The sequence below is a fragment of the Nerophis lumbriciformis genome, linkage group LG16 (genome assembly GCF_033978685.3).
Source record: "Nerophis lumbriciformis linkage group LG16, RoL_Nlum_v2.1, whole genome shotgun sequence".
In the NCBI taxonomy this organism is placed as follows: domain Eukaryota; kingdom Metazoa; phylum Chordata; class Actinopteri; order Syngnathiformes; family Syngnathidae; genus Nerophis; species Nerophis lumbriciformis.
Genome location: NC_084563.2, coordinates 15,232,683 through 15,255,398, shown reverse-complemented (window position 1 = coordinate 15,255,398; position 22,716 = coordinate 15,232,683). Strand labels below are relative to the sequence as shown.

At 42.4% G+C, this 22,716-nt stretch overlaps 1 protein-coding gene and 1 long non-coding RNA gene across 5 annotated transcripts in view; one reads left to right on the top strand and one right to left on the bottom strand.

Annotated features, from left to right (window-relative positions):
- LOC133617032 (uncharacterized) overlaps nucleotides 1–9,475 on the top strand; it is a 125,060-nt gene extending 115,585 nt beyond the window's left edge. Inside the window, exons 3-4 of the long non-coding RNA XR_009816931.1 lie at nucleotides 9,266–9,309; nucleotides 9,409–9,475. This is a non-coding gene — a long non-coding RNA (uncharacterized lncRNA). The remainder of the gene's footprint in view (nucleotides 1–9,265; nucleotides 9,310–9,408) is intronic.
- The window catches only part of pcdh19 (protocadherin 19), a 184,119-nt gene extending 164,325 nt beyond the window's left edge, over nucleotides 1–19,794 (bottom strand). Inside the window, exons 1-2 of one of the 4 annotated variants that reach the window (XM_061976702.1) lie at nucleotides 17,069–19,794; nucleotides 10,437–10,569 (exon numbers count right to left, since the gene is read on the bottom strand). In XM_061976702.1, coding sequence (XP_061832686.1) covers nucleotides 10,437–10,569; nucleotides 17,069–19,200 — 2,265 coding nt within the window. In that variant the 5' untranslated portion in view covers nucleotides 19,201–19,794. Of the gene's footprint in view, nucleotides 1–10,220; nucleotides 10,570–17,068 lie in introns of all 4 variants that reach the window. The other 3 variants (XM_061976703.1, XM_061976699.1, XM_061976700.1) reach the window with 3 other exon arrangements.
- Nucleotides 19,795–22,716: the final 2,922 nt, after the last annotated feature.

Genomic DNA, 22,716 nt, shown 5'->3' with positions numbered 1-22,716 from the left:
AAAGATTCACAGCCCTAATGTCTAGTGATAGGTTGTGCCTGATTTCCGACCTGGTCAGTGCTTTGATGGCGACATGCCGGCAGGCTCCACATGTCCTAGCCGAGGGCTTGAGGTCGAGCTGCCACGTCGGGTTGCGGCCGCCATATTGAGACAGAACGAGGCGGCAAAATGAACAGCAGAAGCAAAATAAGGGTGGTCAAGACCCTTTTTTAGATGCGTCTTAAGTGTGTTCATTTGTGACAGGCCAGGTTTGAGTCCACTTTATGCACACGACACTGGAAACAATCCTCTAAAGTCTCCGCCTTACAAACCACTTCAATAATTAACCGCATCATCTGCCACTCAACAGAAGCTTTTATTTGGAGATGAAACGCTGCTCGCTCCAAATCCCCTGATAGGAGACTTAAAAGAAAGATGATGGTCATGCTTTGGTTTGTTTTGGAACGCAATAAGCAAGTTCCAAGAAGGAACATGTCACGTTTACGCTTGCACAATTCAAGCATCTGCAGACCATCCAACATTTATGTTCAAAAATGCAGCAAAATTACAAGTCGAGTTCAACAAAGTCCAGTAAACCTTTGCTTGCTCCATGACTTTTGCTTAAAAAAAAACATTTTACACTTGCTAGCTCTATTCAAGCAACATTTTTACCACACTTGCTGAAATATTGTGCAAACAAGACTCATATCCGTTTACGACAATAACTAAATTGATTTGATATTCCCTTGCCGAGATGAGCCGTACATTTCTCAATAACGCAGCACCTACTCTAAAGTACCATATAACATGCTGGCGGCAATAACGGCAACATTTATGGCCGACCGTATATTAAGCACGAGGGAGCCATAGCGATATTAAATAGGACAGCATTAAAAAGGGCATTTGAATGCAGGAATCATAATATGTTTGGATTATTGAACATGCCTTTCCTTGCCCGATAGAACTGATAATGCCCAAGTTTCAGGTCAAAGAGGCTCTCAATGTGCTAGTTGTTCATTTCCCCAAATACAGGGGTCCACAATGTGGTGTGCAGGACGTTCCAAGTAAAGCAAAAACGTGTATACAGGTAAAAGCCAGTAAATTAGAATATTTTGAAAAACTTGATTTATTTCAGTAATTGCATTCAAAAGGTGTAGTAACTTGTACATTATATTTATTCATTGCACACAGACTGATGCATTCAAATGTTTATTTCATTTAATTTTGATGATTTGAAGTGGCAACAAATGAAAATCCAAAATTCCGTGTGTCACAAAATTAGAATATTACTTAAGGCTAATACAAAAAAGGGATTTTTAGAAATGTTGGCCAACTGAAAAGTATGAAAATGAAAAATATGAGCATGTACAATACTCAATACTTGGTTGGAGCTCCTTTTGCCTCAATTACTGCGTTAATGCGGCGTGGCATGGAGTCGATGAGTTTCTGGCACTGCTCAGGTGTTATGAGAGCCCAGGTTGCTCTGATAGTGGCCTTCAACTCTTCTGCGTTTTTGGGTCTGGCATTCTGCATCTTCCTTTTCACAATACCCCACAGATTTTCTATGGGGCTAAGGTCAGGGGAGTTGGCGGGCCAATTTAGAACAGAAATACCATGGTCCGTAAACCAGGCACGGGTAGATTTTGCGCTGTGTGCACGCGCCAAGTCCTGTTGGAACTTGAAATCTCCATCTCTATAGAGCAGGTCAGCAGCAGGAAGCATGAAGTGCTCTAAAACTTGCTGGTAGACGGCTGCGTTGACCCTGGATCTCAGGAAACAGAGTGGACCGACACCAGCAGATGACATGGCACCCCAAACCATCACTGATGGTGGAAACTTTACACTAGACTTCAGGCAACGTGGATCCTGTGCCTCTCCTGTCTTCCTCCAGACTCTGGGACCTCGATTTCCAAAGGAAATGCAAAATTTGCATGGTTGGGTGATGGTTTGGGGTGCCACATAGACATACATGTATATGTATATGTATACATATATACATGTGTGTGTGTATATATATATATATATATATATATATATATATATATATATATATATATATACACATAGACATACATGTATATGTATATGTATACATATATACATGTGTATGTATATATATATATATATGTATACTGTATATATATATGTATATATATGTGTATGTATATATATGTATATATATATGTATATATTTATAGGTATGTATATATATATATATGTGTGTGTGTGTGTGTGTGTGTGTGTGTGTGTGTGTGTGTGTGTGTGTGTGTGTGTGTGTGTGTGTGTGTGTGTGTGTGTATATATATATATGTATATATAATGTATATGTATATATGTGTGTGCATATGTGTATGTATATATATATATATATATATATATATATTATATATGTATATACATGTGTATATATATTTACATATGTGTGTGTGTGTGTGTGTGTGTGTGTGTGTGTGTGTGTGTGTGTGTGTGTGTGTGTGTGTGTGTGTGTGTGTGTGTGTGTGTGTGTGTGTGTGTGTGTGTGTGTGTGTGTGTGTGTGTGTGTGTGTGTGTGTGTGTGTGTGTGTGTGTGTGTGTGTATATATATATATATATATATATATATATATATATATACACACGCCAATATAGAAATTGTTTGTATTTTCCTTTATTTGGAAAAGTATCAATATACATTTTGGTATTGGTACACGGGACAATCTGTGTGTGTGCACGTGTGTTTGTGTGTGTGTGTGTGTGGTTTATTTATAGAGCACAAATAGTCCACCTGGAAATTCAAAGTGCTTTACAGAAAATTAAAAAAGGCTAAAATATACAATTATATTAAAATCAGAAATAACAATCATCATTATTTAAAATTACAATCAATCAAAAACTGTGGATAAAATACTTTATATACTACTATTAATACTTCTTTGGCACAAGACAATACACGACTTGTACGCAAGTAAAGCTGTTTTTTAAATTCTGTTCTCTGAGCAACAGGAAGCCAGTGCAGTGACCTTATTACTGGACTAACGTGGTCGTATTTCCTGCTTCTAGTCAGGACTCGAGCAGCAGCATGTTGGACGTACTGCAGAATCCCCCGAGTCAAAAAGTTTGGGGACCCGCAACATAATTGCACAAGTATTTTTTGCCCTGTAAATGATGTCAAATTGGGATAAAAAAAAAAGTGCAAAAGCTGCCCGCACAGGAAGAGGCCTATTTAAGCGTGTTTTAGCTGCGTATTATATAAATTAATTCAAAATGGAATGAAAAAAATGTTACAACACATGGGGGTAGTTATATTGATTATCAGTCCGCTTAAGATCCACAACTTTCTGCTTCATTTGTCATCCTTTGTGATTAATTACCTGCTGAGGGGGAAGAAGAACACACACACCTGGCTGAGATGAAGCAAACAAAGAGAAGAACATATCTCCCCGCTAGATGCTCATTATGTAGAATCACAGGTGGAAGAAGACTTCTAAGATGCACAATACCACATGGCAGCCAAAGGCCGTTCCTATACTGTAGAATTGTCTCTCCCAGCAAGTCGTTGGCTATAATTAATCCATTGAAGACAGCTCTATTCTCCTCAGAGCGTCCATATCTAGCGCGAACAAACATCTCACAGCTGACGCGCTTCAAAAAAAAAAAAAAAAAATACAATGGGCGGGGGAGCGTCGGAGCCATATAGCGCTACACGTTGTCACCGGGGAGAGTACAATACACACAATTGCAGGTACGTGGGCCTTGGGGGAGACCTGTCACTGTTATCTTGGCCAGGTCTGTTGTTTGAGCGCAGGATGTGTGTGTGTGTGCGTGCGTGTGTGTGTGAAGCAGGAAAGGCTTCACAGCAGCTGCCATAAGCAGGCAGGATGCTGGCTGGCCCACATAACAAGCCAACAATGGTGTGATAACTGTTTTTATTATGATCATGCATTGCAGAACACGTGTCACTAAAGCACACGCTGGAAATCACGAGCGTGAACCCAGCTCGGGTGTAAAGAAGACATAGATGATCCAGTTCTTCTAGTGTTTGTTGGTCTTGATAGCATTCCTTATTCAAGTGTGACATTTCTTACACATGTTTTGATTAGTTTAAAAAGAATATGTATTAGGGCTGCAACTAACAACTATTTTGATACTCGTTGACTAGTAGATTATCTTAACGATTAGTCGACTAAAAGGTAAGACTAAAAAGATGGACTCGTCAGACCACAGAACACTTTTCCACTTTGCATCAGTCCATCTTAGATGAGCTCGGGCCCAACGAAGCCGGCGGCGTTTCTGGGTGTTGTTGATAAATGGCTTTCGCTTTGCATAGTAGAGTTTTAACTTGCACTTACAGATGTAGTGACAAACTGTAGTTACTGACAGTGGTTTTCTTAAGTGTTCCTGAGCCCATGTGGTGATATCCTTTACACACTGATGTCGCTTTTTGATGCAGTTCCGCCTGAGGGATCGACGGTCACGGGCATTGCCGCTTACATGCAGTGATTTCTCCAGATTCTCTGAACCTTTTGATGACATTACGGACCGTAGATGGTGAAATCCCTAAATCCCTTGCAATAGCTCGTTGAGAAATGTTCTTAAACTGCCCCATCCTTGTTTGTGAATGACTGAGCATTTCATGGAAGCTGCTTTTATACCCAATCATGGCACCCACCTGTTCCCAATTAGCCTGTTCACCTGTGGGATGTTGCAAATAAGTGTTTGATGAGTGTTCCTCAACTATCTCAGGGTTTTTTGCCACTTTTGTCAGCTTTTTTGAAACTTGTGGCAGGCATCAAATTCCAAATGAGCTAATATTTGCAAAAAATTAAGTTTTCCAGTTTGATCATTAAATATCTTGTCTTTGCAGTGTATGCAATTAAATATAGGTTGACAAGGATTTATAAATCATAGTATTCTGTTTTTATTTACGATTTACACAACGTGCCAACTTCATATATGTATATATGTATATATATATATACATTTATATACAGTATATATATATATATATATATATATATATATATATATATATATATATATATATATATATATATATATATATATATATATATATATATACATTTATATTTATATATATATATATATGTGTATATATATATATAAGTTAAAGTACCAATGATTGTCACACACACACACTAGGTGTGGCGAAATTATTCTCTGTATTTGACCCATCACCCTTGATCACCCCCTGGGAGGTGAGGGGAGCAGTGGGCAGCAGCGGTGCCGCGCCCGGGAATCATTTTTGGTGATTTAACCCCCAATTCCAACCCTTAATGCTGAGTGCCAAGCAGGGAGGTAATGGGTCCCATTTTTATAGTCTGCATATACATATACATATATATATATATATATATATATATATATATATATATATATATATATATATATATATATATATATATATATATATATTATCGGCGACACCCAGTCATCCAATAATTAAGTTAAATTCATGGTGCAGTAAGTTGATGCGGACAGGTTTGTTACTGTATACTTTCTAATACGTGTCTGCCCTGGATCCTTTTTTATAATTGGTTTTGATACTTGTTTATGTTGGGCAGCACGGTGGAAGAGGGGTTAGTGCGTCTGCCTCACAATACGAAGGTGCTGAGTAGTCTGGGGTTCAATCCCAGGCTCAGGATCTTTCTGTGTGGAGTTTGCATGTTCTCCCCGTGACTGCGTGGGTTCCCTACGGGTACTCCGGCTTCCTCCCACCTCCAAAAACATGCACCTGGGGATAGGTTGATTGGCAACACTAAATTGGCCCTAGTGTGTGAATGTGAGTGTGAATGTTGTCTGTCTATCTGTGTTGGCCCTGCGATGAGGTGGCGACTTGTCCAGGGTGTACCCCGCCTTCCGCCCGATTGTAGCTGAGATAGGCTCCAGCGCCCCCCGTGACCCCGAAGGGAATAAGCGGTAGAAAATGGATGGATGGACTTGTTTATGTGGACAGGTGTGTTTTAACTGCAATATTATTATATTAATGATACTTATAATGCATGGTAAGCTTGTGTGCTTAGCTGTTTTGTAGCTCCGAGCTCCTAATAGCCTATATCCTGCCATGTTTACCGTTTGTAAATTCACAAATTTACAAGAAAAGACCAACCTTGTCGTGGCGGTAGTAGTACTAAAAGTGAGAGTGTAAATGTTTGGGCACCTAAGGTTTTGATCTGATTCTGATTCCTGGGGTGGTGATTCGATTCAGAATTGATTCTCGAATTAAACCAATTTTCGCAAGGTATTATTTGGTATAATAATTATAATGAATCTTTTTCAGAACAGGTTGCATGTTGGAGACTTCTAGTTGGCTTAAAAGTAGTTTTCAAATTTGTTTCTTATAAAAAAACGACTTATTTTTAAATTGACTTTTGAAAATGATGAATCGATTTAGAATCTTGATGAATAACACTCGCAATTCGGATGCGAATATATTTTTCTAACTAATGGTATTATACTATCACGTCATCATATTGTATTTGTTTTCATTATTTGACGATGTAAATAATGTGATAAAAAAATTCCTCTGCCATAATATTGTTTATTTCAACATAAATGACCAAATGTGCTTCATGAGCATGTCAAATTTCAAAACGTTCCTTAAATGTCAAACTGGGCTTCATAAGTGCAAAATTATTTATTTGCCATTTATATACGGGTACGTTCCGTGTTGAAGTGTGACGTTTGTCTCGCGCTGCAGGGCTTCCGTCGACGCCAGATGTCACGGCGGGGAGAAAAGACAACAACAAACGGCTACGGCGCGCCGAGGTATTGCGGTCGGAGAGGTTAAAGCGCGGTCTCGCTTGCTCAAAGAGATGCTTGTCAACTTCGGGAGAAGCGGCCGGTGATGGAGGCTGCGTGCTAAGCAGGTCCCCCCCCTGACCCCCCCATCACCCCCACTCCCGGCCTCCGTCAAGCCAAGCCAATCAAGCGTCTCTAAGACAACATTGGCCCAGACACCTGGCACTGGCACTCGTTCACCAGTCTTCAGTCACTCGCTCTGTTTGCCCTGGCGTCGCTCCGTCACGACGCCTCACGGCTTTGCATATAAGATTATCACAATCAATCGAAGCCTATTTGTCTACCTCTCTACTTTTTCATTAGCCAAGGCTCAGCTAATCCGGCTGCAAATGTGCTTCCATTGGATAATTAAGACACAAAGACAGGATGTCTCAGTGCAGAAGTCTAACCATTCCTGTATGTTGTTTTTTTTTTATGGATAACGAACGCTCAGAGTTGCATTCCATCGCTTTCTACTGAGGGAAGAATTTGAGTTCTCAAGGTAATGAGATGTTTTCATCCATGTACTTACCTATAATGGCGTGTTTTTTTACCAAGTATTTCCACTCTACAAGTCTGCTTACACGTTTAGAAACGTACAAACAGTGATTGCTAGATTCCTGCTGCGCAAGATGTCCAATAACAGTCGGTTAATGCTGACCACAAAGGCCTAGCCGATCAGTCCAGGTTTTGTCTTGGTTTATGTTTGTTGTGGTTCTCCTGTTTGAGTCTATTTGGGTTTCAGCGCTCTTTCCTATTGTTTCCTTTCTTGTTGCTAGGTGCGCTGATTGGACACACCAGTCTCTGTTTATTGATTCGTGTCCCAAACTGCTGCTGCCACTAATCATGCCCCTTTTTACGTTTGTTTGGCTCTTGCTATTATTGCTTATGTCTTATTTACTAACTATTCATGTTTTCGCTTTAAGCTAAGTGCTGCCTTGGGCCTCCTGTGCGCCTACGAGCGTCACACCGTTTGTTTAGTCTTGTATATGGGATAAAAATACTATTACCTACACGTTGCTTCTGCGGCTTCCCGTCTTTTGTATTCTGGGAACACGGCTGTTGCTACAATGGAACCGTAATGTAACCGATCCCCCCCCCCCTCTGGATGAAACTATATACATTTGTTGTCCCCCGGCTGACAAGCGGCTAGCAACTTATGTGTCTCCATATACAGTGTGGAGCCGCTACCCTAAACTAATAATAATCACCTCCATTACGGCAAATAAACTGCATTTCTTAATATCTTAAGGTCACAAGTAGATTAATCAGAGTTTGAGAGAGGATAATATAACAAGTCTTGGTGTGTCAGCATTGAGACCATCCGTACACGACACGTAAATGGGGCGGTATAGCTCGGTTGGTAGAGTGGCCGTGCCAGCAACTTGAGGGTTGCAGGTTCGATCCCCGCTTCTGCCATCCTAGTCACTGCCGTCGTGTCCTTGGGCAAGACACTTTACCCACCTGCTCCCAGTGCCACCCACACTGGTTTAAAAATGTAACTTAGATATCGGGTTTCACAATGTAAAGCGCTTTGAGTCACTAAAGCAGTGGTTCTTAACCTGGGTTCGATCGAACCCTAGGGGTTCGGTGAGTCGGCCTCAGGGGTTCGGCGGAGCCATCGTCGCTAAGGTCGAGACACACCCGACTCATCATGTAAATAAAAACTTCTCCCTATCGGCGTTATGGATACCCCCAAACAATTTTCCCTCTAATTTTCCATCTGATTTGTTTTGAGTTCATGCACTGTGTTTGTGTTGTTCTTAGAACAAGGTGATGTTCATGCACGGTTCATTTTGTGCACCAGTAAAAAAACATAACTTTGTCTTGAATTTGAAAAATATATATATATATTTTTCACTAAAGAAGGGTTCGGTGAAGGCGCATATGAAACTGGTGGGGTTCGGTACCTCCAACAAGGTTAAGAAACACTGCACTAGAGAAAAGCGCTATATCAATATAATTCACTTCACTTCACTAAATGAGGGTGGATTGAAATAATTCCCAGGACACAGGATATAAATGAGCAATAGATGATAGTTTTCACTTTTATTTAGTTACTTTGTTCTACATAATTGACTTTATTTTGATTAAACAATTGCATGTAATACGGTTTTTTGACTTTTCAGTTCTTTAAGTAAATGTTCCTGTCTTATGGACATAATTTTTTATTGGGATTTTTCCAAAGAGGGCTTTTTTTTATGTTTAATCAAAATATCCAACACCCACTTCCGCGTCACATTACAATTTGTCAATGTTTATGGTTTAAATGTATTTCAAACATGCTATACAGATAAGCGAAAATGTTACTCTCGGATTTCTTTTAGGAGCAAAACACGAACGGTTAAAATAAATTTTCGCACATGTGCGACAGGCTTTTTTTTGTTAAGTCCCACTGGTTTATTTTAAGTCGCATTTGCGATCACTTTTGTCGCACTGCACAGAGGTCACTAGTGAGTCGCCAGCTATCCGCCAACATCATTCTTTATTCCCTATCTTCTTCACACAGTCCCTCCGAAGCAGCTCAGACAGGCCCAGTAAATCAGCATCCCTGTAAGTAGGTCTCATTGACCTCTCTGCATCCACTGGTGCCTGAATATCTCAGGATCACCTGCTCGATACATCAATATCCATCCTGTTCCTTGTTTTTAGGTCCCTTCAAACACCCCACCTTCCTCTCCATGAATGCCACAGGGAGATTGGAGTCATCAATTACGACTGCTGGTGAGCAACAACAAAGCACAGACGTGCAGATTGTCGGTCTCTTAGAGACTGAGGACGAGTGTGTGAGGGTGACGAGAGAAGGTGTTCAGAGAATCCAATGAAGCGCTCTGTACGTCGGACAATCTATGAAATAAAGATCAGCTGGTCTACATACGCCGTGAGCTTAAATAGCCTTTCCCGTCAGACCTTCTCCGCTCTGCTGGAGCCGTGCATGCTACTGTATGTCAGGGTGATTCAAAGGCCGGCTGCGCGCTTGTTCTGCAAAACGGACGGCAGCCGCACAAAAGTATTCAAGCTGATTATTATTTCCGCTAGCACCTGACAATGCCGTGTGATGGCGCTGATTAGCTGTGTCGATATGTTCTCGCTGAGTGCACCAAAGTGTGCCTCAAGGATCTTTTTCCTATCCACGGTCCAAACCAGCGTACCAGACTACAAGTTTATCGTCTCAGGCCAATCTAGTTCTCCTCGAAAAGCCTCCAACATTTCACTCAGATGGACTGACGTGCAGAAACACATGCCATTTGAAATAGCTTAACCTTCCATCAGCGAGCGGCAGACATTTCACTGACAGCACAATCTTTGCTGTGATGGAGTGCTAAATATCACTGCAACTTGAGATGTGTCAAACAGCATCTCGCCCGTCCCCATCGAGGACTATCAAGCAGCATCAAACAGACCTTGACAGAAGTCGACATTGTGTTCGCTCTACGGCCTTCGCACTGTGCACGGGTTCTCACCTCTGGCAGCGGCATGCCGTTGATGATGAGGTCTGGCTGCTGGTGACCCTGCCCGGTGAACGGGTGCTGATAGCCGCCGTGGTTGGGCGCGGCATTGCGTGAGTTCTGGTTCTCCACGTTGAGGAAGGTGCTTTCGGAGCGCCTGCAGCCCAGCGGCAGGCTCTGCTGGTGGTAGTCGAAGTAGTTGAGCGAGGAGGTGAGCGAGGAGCAACTCACCACGTTCATCTTGTCCGTCTCCTCGACATCGCGCGGCACCAGGCGGATGTCGTTCTTGCTCAGCTTCTTCTTCTTGCTCGACTTCTTCTGGTTGCCGTAGGAGTACTCGGCCACCCTGCGCAAGTAGAAGAAACTGAACAGACTCAATAAAGCAGTGCTCTGTTTTGGCATTCCTCTTGCACACAGTCAAACAAGCATAGTTTCAGTCCTTGACTGATTGCTGACGTCTTTGGTTGGCTTATCACCATCAGCAGGCACAAGACATTGATACGTTGATTATACATACTTTATACATCCTGTAAAACTGACTTTGAAACAACGTTGCAAAGTAGTCGTATTTGTACATTGAGACAACCTTGGTGTCCAATGTTGGATCCACAATATCGGTTGGGAAATGACCAAATTTCAATGGTCAAATCAATGTCACAACCCAACATTGAAGAAACATCGTCAAAAAGCATTTTGTTTCAACATTGTATTTGTGTTGTGGAATTTGGGGTTGGAAAATGACCAAAATTCAATGGTCAAATCAACGTCAGAAGCCGACGTTGATTAAACGTCGTCAAAAACCATGTTGTTTTAACGTTAAGTTGGAGTTGCTCAACGTCAGGACCTAATTCAAGAAGTTCTCAACGTTATTTTAATGTCTTGTGCCTGCTGGGCTAAAGGTCGGTTTATGCTCCCGCCGATGTGTTCCAGGTGGAATCGGCACCGAGACGTAGTAAGTGAACAGCAACGTGTGCGAAATCTACACCAAATGTTTTATACAAAAAAATAAATCGAAATCGAAAAACGTGACCTGTTTCACCCCAAGAGGGTATATTAATCCAACTTTGCGAACGCCTTCTCCACATATTTCAGGTCATTTGCAATAAATCGCAACATACCGATAAGTTCCAGTTTTAAATAACACGTATAAAGTGTTGCAAGTTGCTAGGTTTGGACTTTCTGGAAAACACTACCCTTATGGCCTGATCTAAGGATTGCATTTCTTAAATGAGCAAAATAGAGCGCACAGTCTATTTAGCATGTCTGCCTTCATGAATATGCAGAATATATGCTGATGATCAGAACAACCACAATACTGGGAGAAGATGCAAATGTGATAATTTAGTGCTCACAGTGTGTAATTTATCAAGACTAAACCTGTTCTGTTGCTGCTGTTTTGAGTCTATTTAGCACGTCTGGAATAAACTGGCGCATTTACGCACAAACAAATGCAGGAAAAGAGACTATTGCGCTGCAAAGACAAACAATGGAGATAAATTTCCCTCTGTGTGCGTGTCAAGATATTTAGACCATCAGAAATCCTATTATACAAATTGTCTATTCAGCGATATTTTATCATTTTGGAACCGTTGGATGCCGTAAGGGGATGATTAAAACTAATTCAATCCTTTTATTTTGCTGACATTAATGGGTTTTGTATATATTTAAAAAAAAATGTCTTGCAATATGCATTTTCTTGCATTTGGATCATTGCAGACACACCTTCACATCCTCTGAGTGCACGTTCCGTGTTCTAAAAAGTAGGTTCTGTTGTTTAGATCAGTGTTTTCTAACAATGGGGCTCTTGAGGGCTGCCCAAAAAAATATCAATGTTTTACCTGTGGTCCATATGGTCCGCAGCAGTACTCAGTTGTAATACACTTTTCTACTGCTTGTGGCAGTAATAACGTTTTCAATTAGACAAAGTCTGAAGCTAAAGTCAGACGTGACTTAAGCACAAAAATTATAACTAAAGAGGTGAAGCTGTATTTTCATTTGCAATTAAAATTTTATTGACAGTTTAGTTAGGAAACATTAATATATTATTTTAGCACTACATAATTGTCTACTTATTTTTCACCAGTGATTTATGAGTCCCTTCTTATGCAGTATATTTGGGTAGTACTTATTTTTCTAATCAGTCTGACCTAAGTCTAAGGTTTATGTGTTAAATAAATAATATTTGCGATTAACACATGCTTTCATACCATTTGACAAGGTTCTAAACTGGAAGTAGGTTAGATATCATAATTGAATAAGATTAAAATCAAGAGTAGGATTACTATTTCATTGTTAATGTATGAATGGGCCCCGAGTCCCTTTGCAGTGGGAAAATCGGGGCCCACGGTCAAAAAGGTTAAGAACACCTGGTCTAGATTGCCCTTCACCTCCACAGTGGCCTAGTGGTTAGAGTGTCCGCCCTGAGATCGGTAGGTTGTGAGTTCAAACCCCGGCCGAGTCATACCAAAGACTATAAAAATGGAACCCATTACCTCCCTGCTTGGCACTCAGAATCAAGGGTTGGAATTGGGGGTTGAATCACCAAGAATGATTTCCGGGCGTGGCCACTGCTGTGGCTCACTGCTCCCCTCACCTCCCAGGAGGTGATCAAGGGTGATGGGTCAAATGCAGAGAATAATTTCGCCACACAATCATTGGTACTTTAACTTTAACTTTCAGTAAAGCCCAGAAAAGGTGATACAAGTTATAATTGTGCGAAGGGAAATTACTGATTTAAGTCATCATTTCTTGTTATCAATCAAAGTCTTAATAGACCACATTAAACACGGCCGTTAATAGTACTTGCAATTTTTCATTTTACAAACGCGATTTACAATTTATACTTGGTTGTTTTCGCAAAAAAAACACTTATTTCTAACGCAGACCGGACGTCGTTATGCCGACGCAGGAGCATAAACCAGCCTTAAAGGCACTCCCCCGCCCTAAGAGGCCGCCATTTCTTGTGTTTGCATTTGCATGCTCAACATGGGACATGTCACAAACAGGCAGGCGGTATGCAAACATGCCAAAAACCACAGCATACAAAGTAGCACGGCCGGTATATGCGAGCATATCCAAAGCACACACACCACACGTTTTGCCTATCAAGCAAGCATATACGAACAACATGGAGTGCAGTACAACATGGATCAATTCTTCACACAGGCTCGCATATTCCTGCAGGAGAAGCAGATGCTATTTACGCTACCAAAGTCACTCGACGTGATGATTGCGATATAAACCGCGGGGTTTCCTTCCCTTTGCGTGGCCTTTAAAAGATGGCGTTTCTATCCTCGCCGTGTGCAGCATATGGTCTGCAGAGTCTAGTGCGGAATGTCTGTGTGATTGTCGCCCCCACTGGCCCTCTGTTTCTTCACTCTAATCCTCCAACACTTCCACAAAAGAAGCTCCGTTGTTTTGTTGCTTTCATTTTTCTTGCAGATTGCATCTTGAAAAGAGCCGCCGCCCGCCCCTGCTCCCCCCGCTCACTCCCTCTCCCACTGATTTCGAGGCAAGTAAACGAGAGGCTGCAAATGCCTCGTTTTGGTTTATCATTTAACATGACGCTTGCCGCTCTACTCTGTTTCCAAATGCTATGGGGACGGGCAAATGTTTCTGGAACTAGGCATCAATTGGGGATAACCTCATAGCCATGGTGGGGGCCGACTATGAAGGGCACACATGGCATCACGGCTGATTATAGCACCCAGCAGGGGGGGAGAGCGCATGTCTACAGCTGTTTATTGTTTCCTCTTTGAGCGAGATTTGTATTGACAATTTCTATAACCTGTCTCTATTGACACGAAACACATGAAGGGTACATCTTAACGGAAGTGAAATAACAGGAGTGTCCAAACTTTTTTTCCACTGAGGGCCGCACACTGAACAATGAAAGCATGCATGGATATTTTTAATTTTCAAACCCAAATACAATAAATATTAATTTTGGTGAACATTAAAGGTCCTGGGGCCTAAAAAAGGTCTGTCACTAAAATGTTTAAAATAAATCTTTTTTTTACTTTCAACACTTAACACAGCAGGCACAAGACATTGATACAATGTTGATTATACTTGGTTTTTTTAACTGACTTCTAAACAACATTGTAAAATTGAGACAGCGTTGATGTTTAGCGTTGGATCCACGTTGTTGTTTGGGAAAGGACCAAATGTCAATGGCCTAGTGGTTAGAGCAGGGGTCACCAACCTTTTTGAAACCAAGAGCTACTTCTTGGGTACTGATTAATGCGAAGGGCTACCAGTTTCCATCCATTCATTTTCTACTGCTTATTCCCTTTGGGGTCGCGGGGGGCGCTGGAGCCTATCATAGCTACAATCGGGCGGAAGGCGGGGTACACCCTGGACAAGTCGCCACCTCATCGCAGGGGCTACCAGTTTGATACGCACTTAAATAAGTTGCCAGAAATAGCCAATTTGCTCAATTTACCTTTAACTCTGTTATTATTAATAATTAATGATATTTATCTTTGTGGAAACACTGATCATCTTAATGATTTCTCACAATAAATATATATAGAAACAGATAAATATCAATATGCAACACTTTATTTTTATATTTTCTCTAAGTGCACATTTTTCAAATGATCACTTCTAAGACAGTCTTGTGAAATCACAATACCCCATTTTAACTAGCTAGCCACTAACATTTTTTAACAAATCATGAATTGCTTTGCACCATGTTTGTACAAATAATAACTCATGTAAAATACAAAAGTCAACTCTCAAATTTTAAATAAATCATGTCACACTGAACTGGACACCAAATCTGTTATCTGTTTCTTTGTCAGTTAGTGAAGACCAAGTCTTTAAAATATTTTCTAAGATTTTCAAATTCTATTTGAGTATTTAAAAATGTCGAGCAAAGTGAAACCAGCTTGCTAGTAAATAAATAAAATTTAAAAAATAGAGGCAGCTCACTGGTAAGTGCTGCTATTTGAGCTATTTTTAGAACAGGCCAGCGGGCTACTCATCTGGTCCTTACGGGCTACCTGGTGCCCGCAGGCACCGCGTTGGTGACCACTGGGTTAGAGTGTCCGCCCTGAGATCGGTAGGTTGTGAGTTCAAACCCCGGCCGGGTCATACCAAAGACTATAAAAATGTGACCCATTACCTCCCTGCTTGGCACTCAGCATCAAGGGTTGGAATTGGGGGTCAAATCACCAAAAATGATTCCCGGGCGTGGCACCACTGCTGCCCACTGCTCCCCTCACCTCCCAGGGGGTGAACAAGGGGATGGGTCAAATGCAGAGGACACATTTCACCACACCTAGTGTGTGTGTGACAATCATTGGTACTTTAATTTAATTTAATAAACGTTGTCAAAAAGCATGTTGTTTCAACATTGCATTTGTGTTGTAGAATATTAGTTGAGAATGACCAACATTCAATGAAAAAAAAACATCCAACATTGATTAAATGTTGTGAAAAAGTATGTTGTTTGAGTTGTTCAACGTCAGGGCCTAATTCAACAAGTTCTCAACGTTGTTTCAATGTCTTGTTGCCTGCTGGGAAATACCGATTGATCAACTTTAGATCCATCCAATGCCATAGTTATTTAAAAAATATATATTTTATGCAGTTTTTTGTGACAAACACAAAATACGCAATATTTTCCCCAAAACATTTTTCAAAATGGGATATTTGATGTAAGTTAATTGGCCAATAGTTCATATAACATTGCTTTTGATTCATTATTATTTTGTGAACAATGACAGTTTAAAATAAAATCAAGCTAAAAATTTTGGGGAACCAAAAGCGTTAAAAAAAAAAAAGTCATATAAAAATATATTATTTTTACTTTCAACGCCTAAATCTCTGGATCTACTTCAGATCTATCTGTTGATTTTAAGTACCGTATTTTTCGGTCTATAAGTCGCAGTTTTTTTCATAGTTTATGAAAGTTGCATAAAGTTTTTTTCCTTCTTTATTATGCATTTTCGGCAGGTGCAACTTATACTCCGGTGCGACTTATACTCGGAAAAATACGGTAGTTAAGAAAAAAAAATGCAGTTTTAATATTGCAGATTTTTCTTGTTACATACCACTTGTTTGCTTTTTCATTCCACTTTTAATGGTTTCTCTGTAATAGTATTTTTTATGTGCCGCATGCCGTTAAAAAATTATGGCCCCCGGGCCGCACTTTGGACACCCCTGGATTAGAACGTTTAAATAAGTACATCCAGCAGCCACGACATTAGCTGACGTTATGTTGTACCTAATGTTGTGGTCGGCGATTGTATCAAACCAAGCAACGAGTACAAAACAAGTCATGTTCAGGTATTTTGGGCTTATTGTAACTTGACTTTTAAATCGACACAATCATATTTCAAGCGAAATATGATTATGGCTGCAGGTGAAGTCTCAAATCCAATCTATATGTAAATGCATAATGTTAATGTGGCACTGGGCCTGATTGCTGATTGACGAACTAAAAAAAAAAACCAAAAAAAAACAGTGTTCCACTTTGCAGGAAAGGCATTAACAATATGGTCTGAGTGGTGTTTATTTGAGGCCATTTTTTGAGAAAAGAAGGGGAGGTGGGAGCTTTGAAGCCGCATCATAATCATAGCAGATTAAAGTTGTTAACAACCAATCAGGCACGGTTAAATAAGAAATGTCCGCCATCGAAGCAGCAGGGCGTTAATTGTCCGGCATCACGCCCACAAATTGAACATGACACTCATATTTATGAGCCAATTGGTCACAAAGCGGGGATTAAATCAGTCAATCACTCGGCAACAATGGACCTCAGATGGACTCATCCTATTTAGAGAGAAGCCGAGGACAAAAACCTGCTGGCCGGGCCTTAAAAGCTGCAACACACAAGCAAACATGCGGGTCAGTACCTGCAGTTGTAGGTCCGGATTTCCTTGTTGTCCCTCTTGCACTTGACGGCCACAAAGATCATGGTGACAAAGAGGATGGCGGCGATAGAGCCCAGCGCGATGATGAAGATGAGAGACAGGTTGACTGGTCCGATGGACTCATGGGCATTGAGGTTCGGCGAGATGTACACCACGATGTAGGCCGAGGCGGACAGCGAGGGCTTGCCGTGGTCGCGTGCCACCACCGTGATCTCGTAAGTGGACTTGGCGTTCTCCCCGAACATGCGAGTGGACCTCACCTCCCCGTTGACCTGGTCTATCTCGAAGAAGGCCCGGTCGCCCTCGGAGATGGTGTAGGTGAGGCGGCCGTTCTCGCCCTCGTCGTAGTCGTCCGCTTTCACCTGGGTGACCATGTGGCCCACGCCGGCGTTCCTGGGAATGGACACCTCCGCGGTGCCGTTCACCAGAGGCGGGTTGGTCATGACGGGGGTGTTGTCGTTGACGTCCAGCACCACGATTCTCACGGTGGCGTTGCTCGACAGGGACGGGTTGCCGTTGTCCCTGGCGAGGACTTTGAAGTCAAACGTCCTGGTGTACTCGTGGTCGAAGGACCTCATGGAGTAAATGCGGCCGGACGGGTTGATGCTCACGTACGTGTTAACGTCCATGTGCTTAATCTCACCGGGGACGATGGAGTAGGACACGGTGCCGTTCATGCCCAAGTCGGGGTCTTCTGCCGACACCGCCAGCAGGCAGGAACCGGGCAGGTTGTTCTCCATCACCATCTCCTGATAGTGCGGCTTGAGGAAGTGCGGAGGGTTGTCGTTCTCGTCCGTAACTTTGACCACCAGCGACTTGATGGCGCGCAGGGGCGGGACGCCGCTGTCCTCGGCCTGGATGGTCAGGTTGTACGTGTCCTTCTGCTCCCGGTCCAGCCGTCCGTCCACCAGGATGGTGGAGAAGCTCTCGTACTCCTGCAGCCGGAAGGGGACATTGCCCTGGAGCCGGCACTGCACCTTACCGTTGGCCCCGGCGTCCTTGTCGGAGACGCGCACCAGGGCGATGACATAGCCTCGCTGAGCGTTCTCGCTCACCTCCACCATCTCTGTGTTGAGCGACAGGAGGCTGATGACGGGCGGGTTGTCGTTGGTGTCCATCACGTTTACCGTTACTTTGCAGTGTGCCGGTATGGAGTTGGGACCCAGGTCTTTGGCCTGCACGTCAATCTCGTAAATCTGGGTGGTCTCGTAATCCAGAACGCCGTTGACGGTGATTATTCCGGTACGGGAATCAATTTTAAAAGCGTCCCTCGTCTTCTCGGTGACGTAACTGTTGAAGGAGTACACCACCTCGCCGTTGGTGCCCTCATCTGGATCTGTTGCGTTCAGGTCTACGACTAAAGTGTTGATGGGGGAGTTCTCCATCACGTTAACAGTGTACACAGGCTCGTCAAAGACAGGGTTGTTGTCATTAGAGTCGATGACTTTGATGTTTAATTGGACCGCGCCTATTTTTGGAGGGTCTCCTCCGTCCTCGGCGCTGATCTCATAACTGTAGTGGGACTGAGTCTCTCGGTCTAATGATTTTTGCACCACGAGCTCTGCAATCTTGGAGCCGTCCCCTCGCGTTTTGATCTCCAGCCCAAAGAGCTCATTGGGGGTGATGGAGTAAGACTGCACGCCGAAGACGCCCGAGTCCGGATCACTCGCCCCCTCTAGGGGGAACCTGGTCCCGGGGGAGGCATTTTCGGAGATCTCAATGTCGATGTGGTTGGTGGGGAACTTGGGTGCGTTGTCGTTCAAATCCTCAATTTCAACTTTGATGACGCAGATCTCCATAGAGTTGGACATCACCTCCAGGGAGATAATGCACTTGGGGTTCTGCCGGCACACGACGTCCCGGTCGATCTTCATCTGCGTGGTAAGAATTCCCGCCGGGCTCAGTTCTACCCAGCGCGGCTCCGAGTTGGAGATGACCCGCAAGTAGGGCGGCTGAGGCGCGATTTGGAATCCCTGTTTGAGCGCGTCCTTTGTCACATTCCCAATCACGGAGCCGGGCTTCATCTCCTCGTTAATTCCATATTTCAGGTTGATGACCGCCTCGGCGCACACCCAGAACAAGAGCAGCAGCGCAATGACATGCATTAATTCCATTTCCAAGCTTTAAATCGGACCTGTTGAGTGATTAAATAGCTCAATTAACACTAGTGCGCCTTGTCAATCATTTTCTCCCCCCACCCCCCAAAAAAAAAAAAAAAAAAAAAAAATGTTGAGAGGGTGGTTTTGTTGAATTGTATCAAAGTGGTACATCCGCTCCGCAGCGGAGCAGTGCGGGCTGACGGCGGGGCTGTGGTGCGCGGTGCACGGCAGGCTGCAGTGATTTCACCGGGCGAGCGCTCCGGTGCGTGTCCTCATGGCGCAAATTCAATCCAGAGTGGCAAGTCCGCAAAACGCTCAAAAGTAAAAGTCGTCCTGCTTCAGTGAAAACGTTACATTTCCATCAATGAGGGGAAAAACTGAAGTCACAGTTAAAAAAAAAAAAGAAAAAAAAAAAAAAAAACAGTCCGATTTTGGGTTTGGTTTGCCGCTGCAGGAATGTGTCCTCACATCTGCTGCTCCTCCATCCCTAAACCACGACAGCTAGCATTTCCCCCCCCCGCAAAGAAAAAAGCCCCAAATATCCATAAAGAACCCCCTTCTAACACAACATCTATAACTGACCCGGCAGCTCGTGGCATTCGGCGGCAGGACTCGAACATGCGCTCCTCCCGCTCCACTGACGCACACTGGCGGACGCGCATCAGCTCAGTGCCGGGCTCTCCGTGCGTGCGGACCCGCAGTCCCCCCTCCCGCCCCCAGCCAGCCCCTCCTCAGCCAATCAGGGGTTACACAGCCGGGATGGAGCCGCTGGGTGGGTGGGGCAAACAAAACGCACAACGTCCATCCAGCAGATATACCTGCTCTCCTCCTCTTCCTCCTACTTTGTTCCAACACTCCAATCTAAAGAGGTGGACTCCTATGTGGGGGGTCCACCTGAAAACTACTCAATGCCCAGCTCATCAAATCCAATTCAATATCTCAATGGAAAGAGAGGCTGCTTTTGTGGGGACCGGAGGGTTCCTGGTTCGATCCCCAGCTTCTACCAACCTCGTCACATCCGTTGTGTCCTCGAGCAAGACACTTCACCCCTTGCTCCTGATGGGTCCGTGGTTAGCTCCCGCCATCAGTGTGTGAATGTGGAAATAGTGTCAAAGCGCTTTGAGTACCTTGAAGGTAGAAAGGCGCTATACGAGTATAACCCATTCACCATTTACAAGGACGCCATGGCACAGTTTTTCACTCTTGTGTGGCAGAATATTATGAACAGCTGTCAGTCAGTGTGATGCACGTTGATAATACGCCACCCCTTTTAAAAAAAGTAATTTTTTGGCTTGTGTAAATGTCCTTGAACACATTGAGCACCTCAGTGCGGCCCATCCTAAAATAGTATTTCACAAAAACACATAAAAAAGTGCAATAGGTGTTAATAACCGGGAAAAGTCGAAATGTTGACACTAAAAACTAAAGACTGACTTATTTGTCCATCCATCCATCCATCCATTTTCTACCGCTTATTCCCTTCGGGGTCACGGGGGGCGCTGGAGCCTATCTCAGCTACAATTGGGCGGAAGGCGGGGTACACCCTGGACAAGTCGCCACCTCATCACAGGGCCAACACAGATAGACAGACAACATTCACACTCACATTCACACACTAGGGCCAATTTAGTGTGACTTATTTGTATCTATTATTTTTTAAATCCATACTAAAATGCGGTTGGCTTTGGAGCAGCTTCTTTAGCAGCAGGCGTCTTTCAATGTTTGATGTGTTGAAACATGATGGGGTTTTTTTTCCATATAAAGACGACCAAAACAATCGACACAATTTTTGTTATCGAATTTATCGATGTGACATCATAATTTCATATAAAAACGACTATCTGTCTGCTTAAAAATATCAAAATGCTTCTTTAGACACAGGCGTCTTTTAAAGCGATTTCAAAACACCGCCGTAGCGATGGTCCACAATGTTTGATGTGTTGAAGCATGATGTTTTTTTTGTTTGTTTTTTTTACATTTAAAGAAGTCCAAAACAATCGACACCATGTTTGTTTGCAATGAGCTCAGGGGAAATTGCCAACACGAGTAGGACAAAAGGAGGGCTTGATTTGCAGCACTGTAATCTCGCCTCATTGGAAAGTTTATTTTTTTTAATCTGATTTTTATAATGTTATCGGATTTATCGATGTGGCATCATAATTTCATATAAAAACGACTATCTGTCTGCTTAAAAATATCAAAATGCTTTTTTAGACACGGGCGTCTTTTAAAGCGATTTCAAAAACACCGCCTTAGCGTTGGTCCACAATGTTTGATGTGTTGAAGCGTGATGTTTTTTTTTTCTTTCTTTTTTACATTTAAAGAAGTCCAAAACAATCGACACCGTGTTTGTTTGCAATGAGCTCAGGGGAAATTGCCAACACGAGTAGGACAAAAGGCGGGCTTGATTTGCAGCACTCTAATCTCGCTTCATTGGAAAGTTTAATTTTTTTAATCTGATTTTTATAATGTTATCGGATTTATCGATGTGACATCATAATTTCATATAAAAACAACTATCTGTCTGCTTAAAAATATCAAAATGCTTCTTTAGACACGGACGTCTTTTAAAGCGATTTCAAAACACCGCCATAGCGATGGTCCACAATGTTTGATGTGTTGAAGCGTGATGTTTTTTTTGTTTCTTTCTTTTTTACATTTAAAGAAGTCCAAAACAATCGACACCGTGTTTGTTTGCAATGAGCTCAGGGGAAATTGCCAACACGGGTAGGACAAAAGGAGGGCTTGATTTGCAGCACTCTAATCTCGCCTCATTGGAAAGTTTATTTTTTTTAATCTGATTTTTATAATGTTATCGGATTTATCGATGTGACATCATAATTTCATATAAAAACAACTATCTGCCTGCTTAAAAATATCAAAATGGAATGAAGAATATTCAAATGGCCCCAGCATCTTTCAATTTTTCAGTGTGAGACTTTCAATGGAAAACACTAATATTTAAAGCTCAAGACCAAAAGACCCTAAAATTGCAATGTGCGGCCCGCGGCACATACTAAAATACTACTTCACAAAAACACATACAAATTGTAATAGGTGTTAATAACCGGGAACAAGTCGAAATGTTGACACTAAAAACTAAAGAGTAACTTATTTGTATCTACCGTATTTAAAAAAAAAAAATCTATACTAAAATGCACACCTTTTTTTGCGGCTGGCTTTGTTGCAGCTTTTTTAGCAGCAGGCGTCTTTCAAAGCGATTTCAAAACACCGCCGTAGCGATGGTCGATAATGTTTGATGTGTTGAAGCGTGATGTTTTTTTTCATTTATTTATTTTTTTCCATTTAAAGAAGTCCAAAACAATCGACACCGTGTTTGTTTGCAATGAGCTCAGGGGAAATTGCCAACACGAGTAGGACAAAAGGAGGGCTTGATTTGCAGCACTCTAATCTCGCCTCATTGGAAAGTTTATTTTTTTTAATCGAATTTTTATAATGTTATCGGATTTATCGATGTGGCATCATAATTTCATATAAAAACGACTATCTGTCTGCTTAAAAATATCAAAA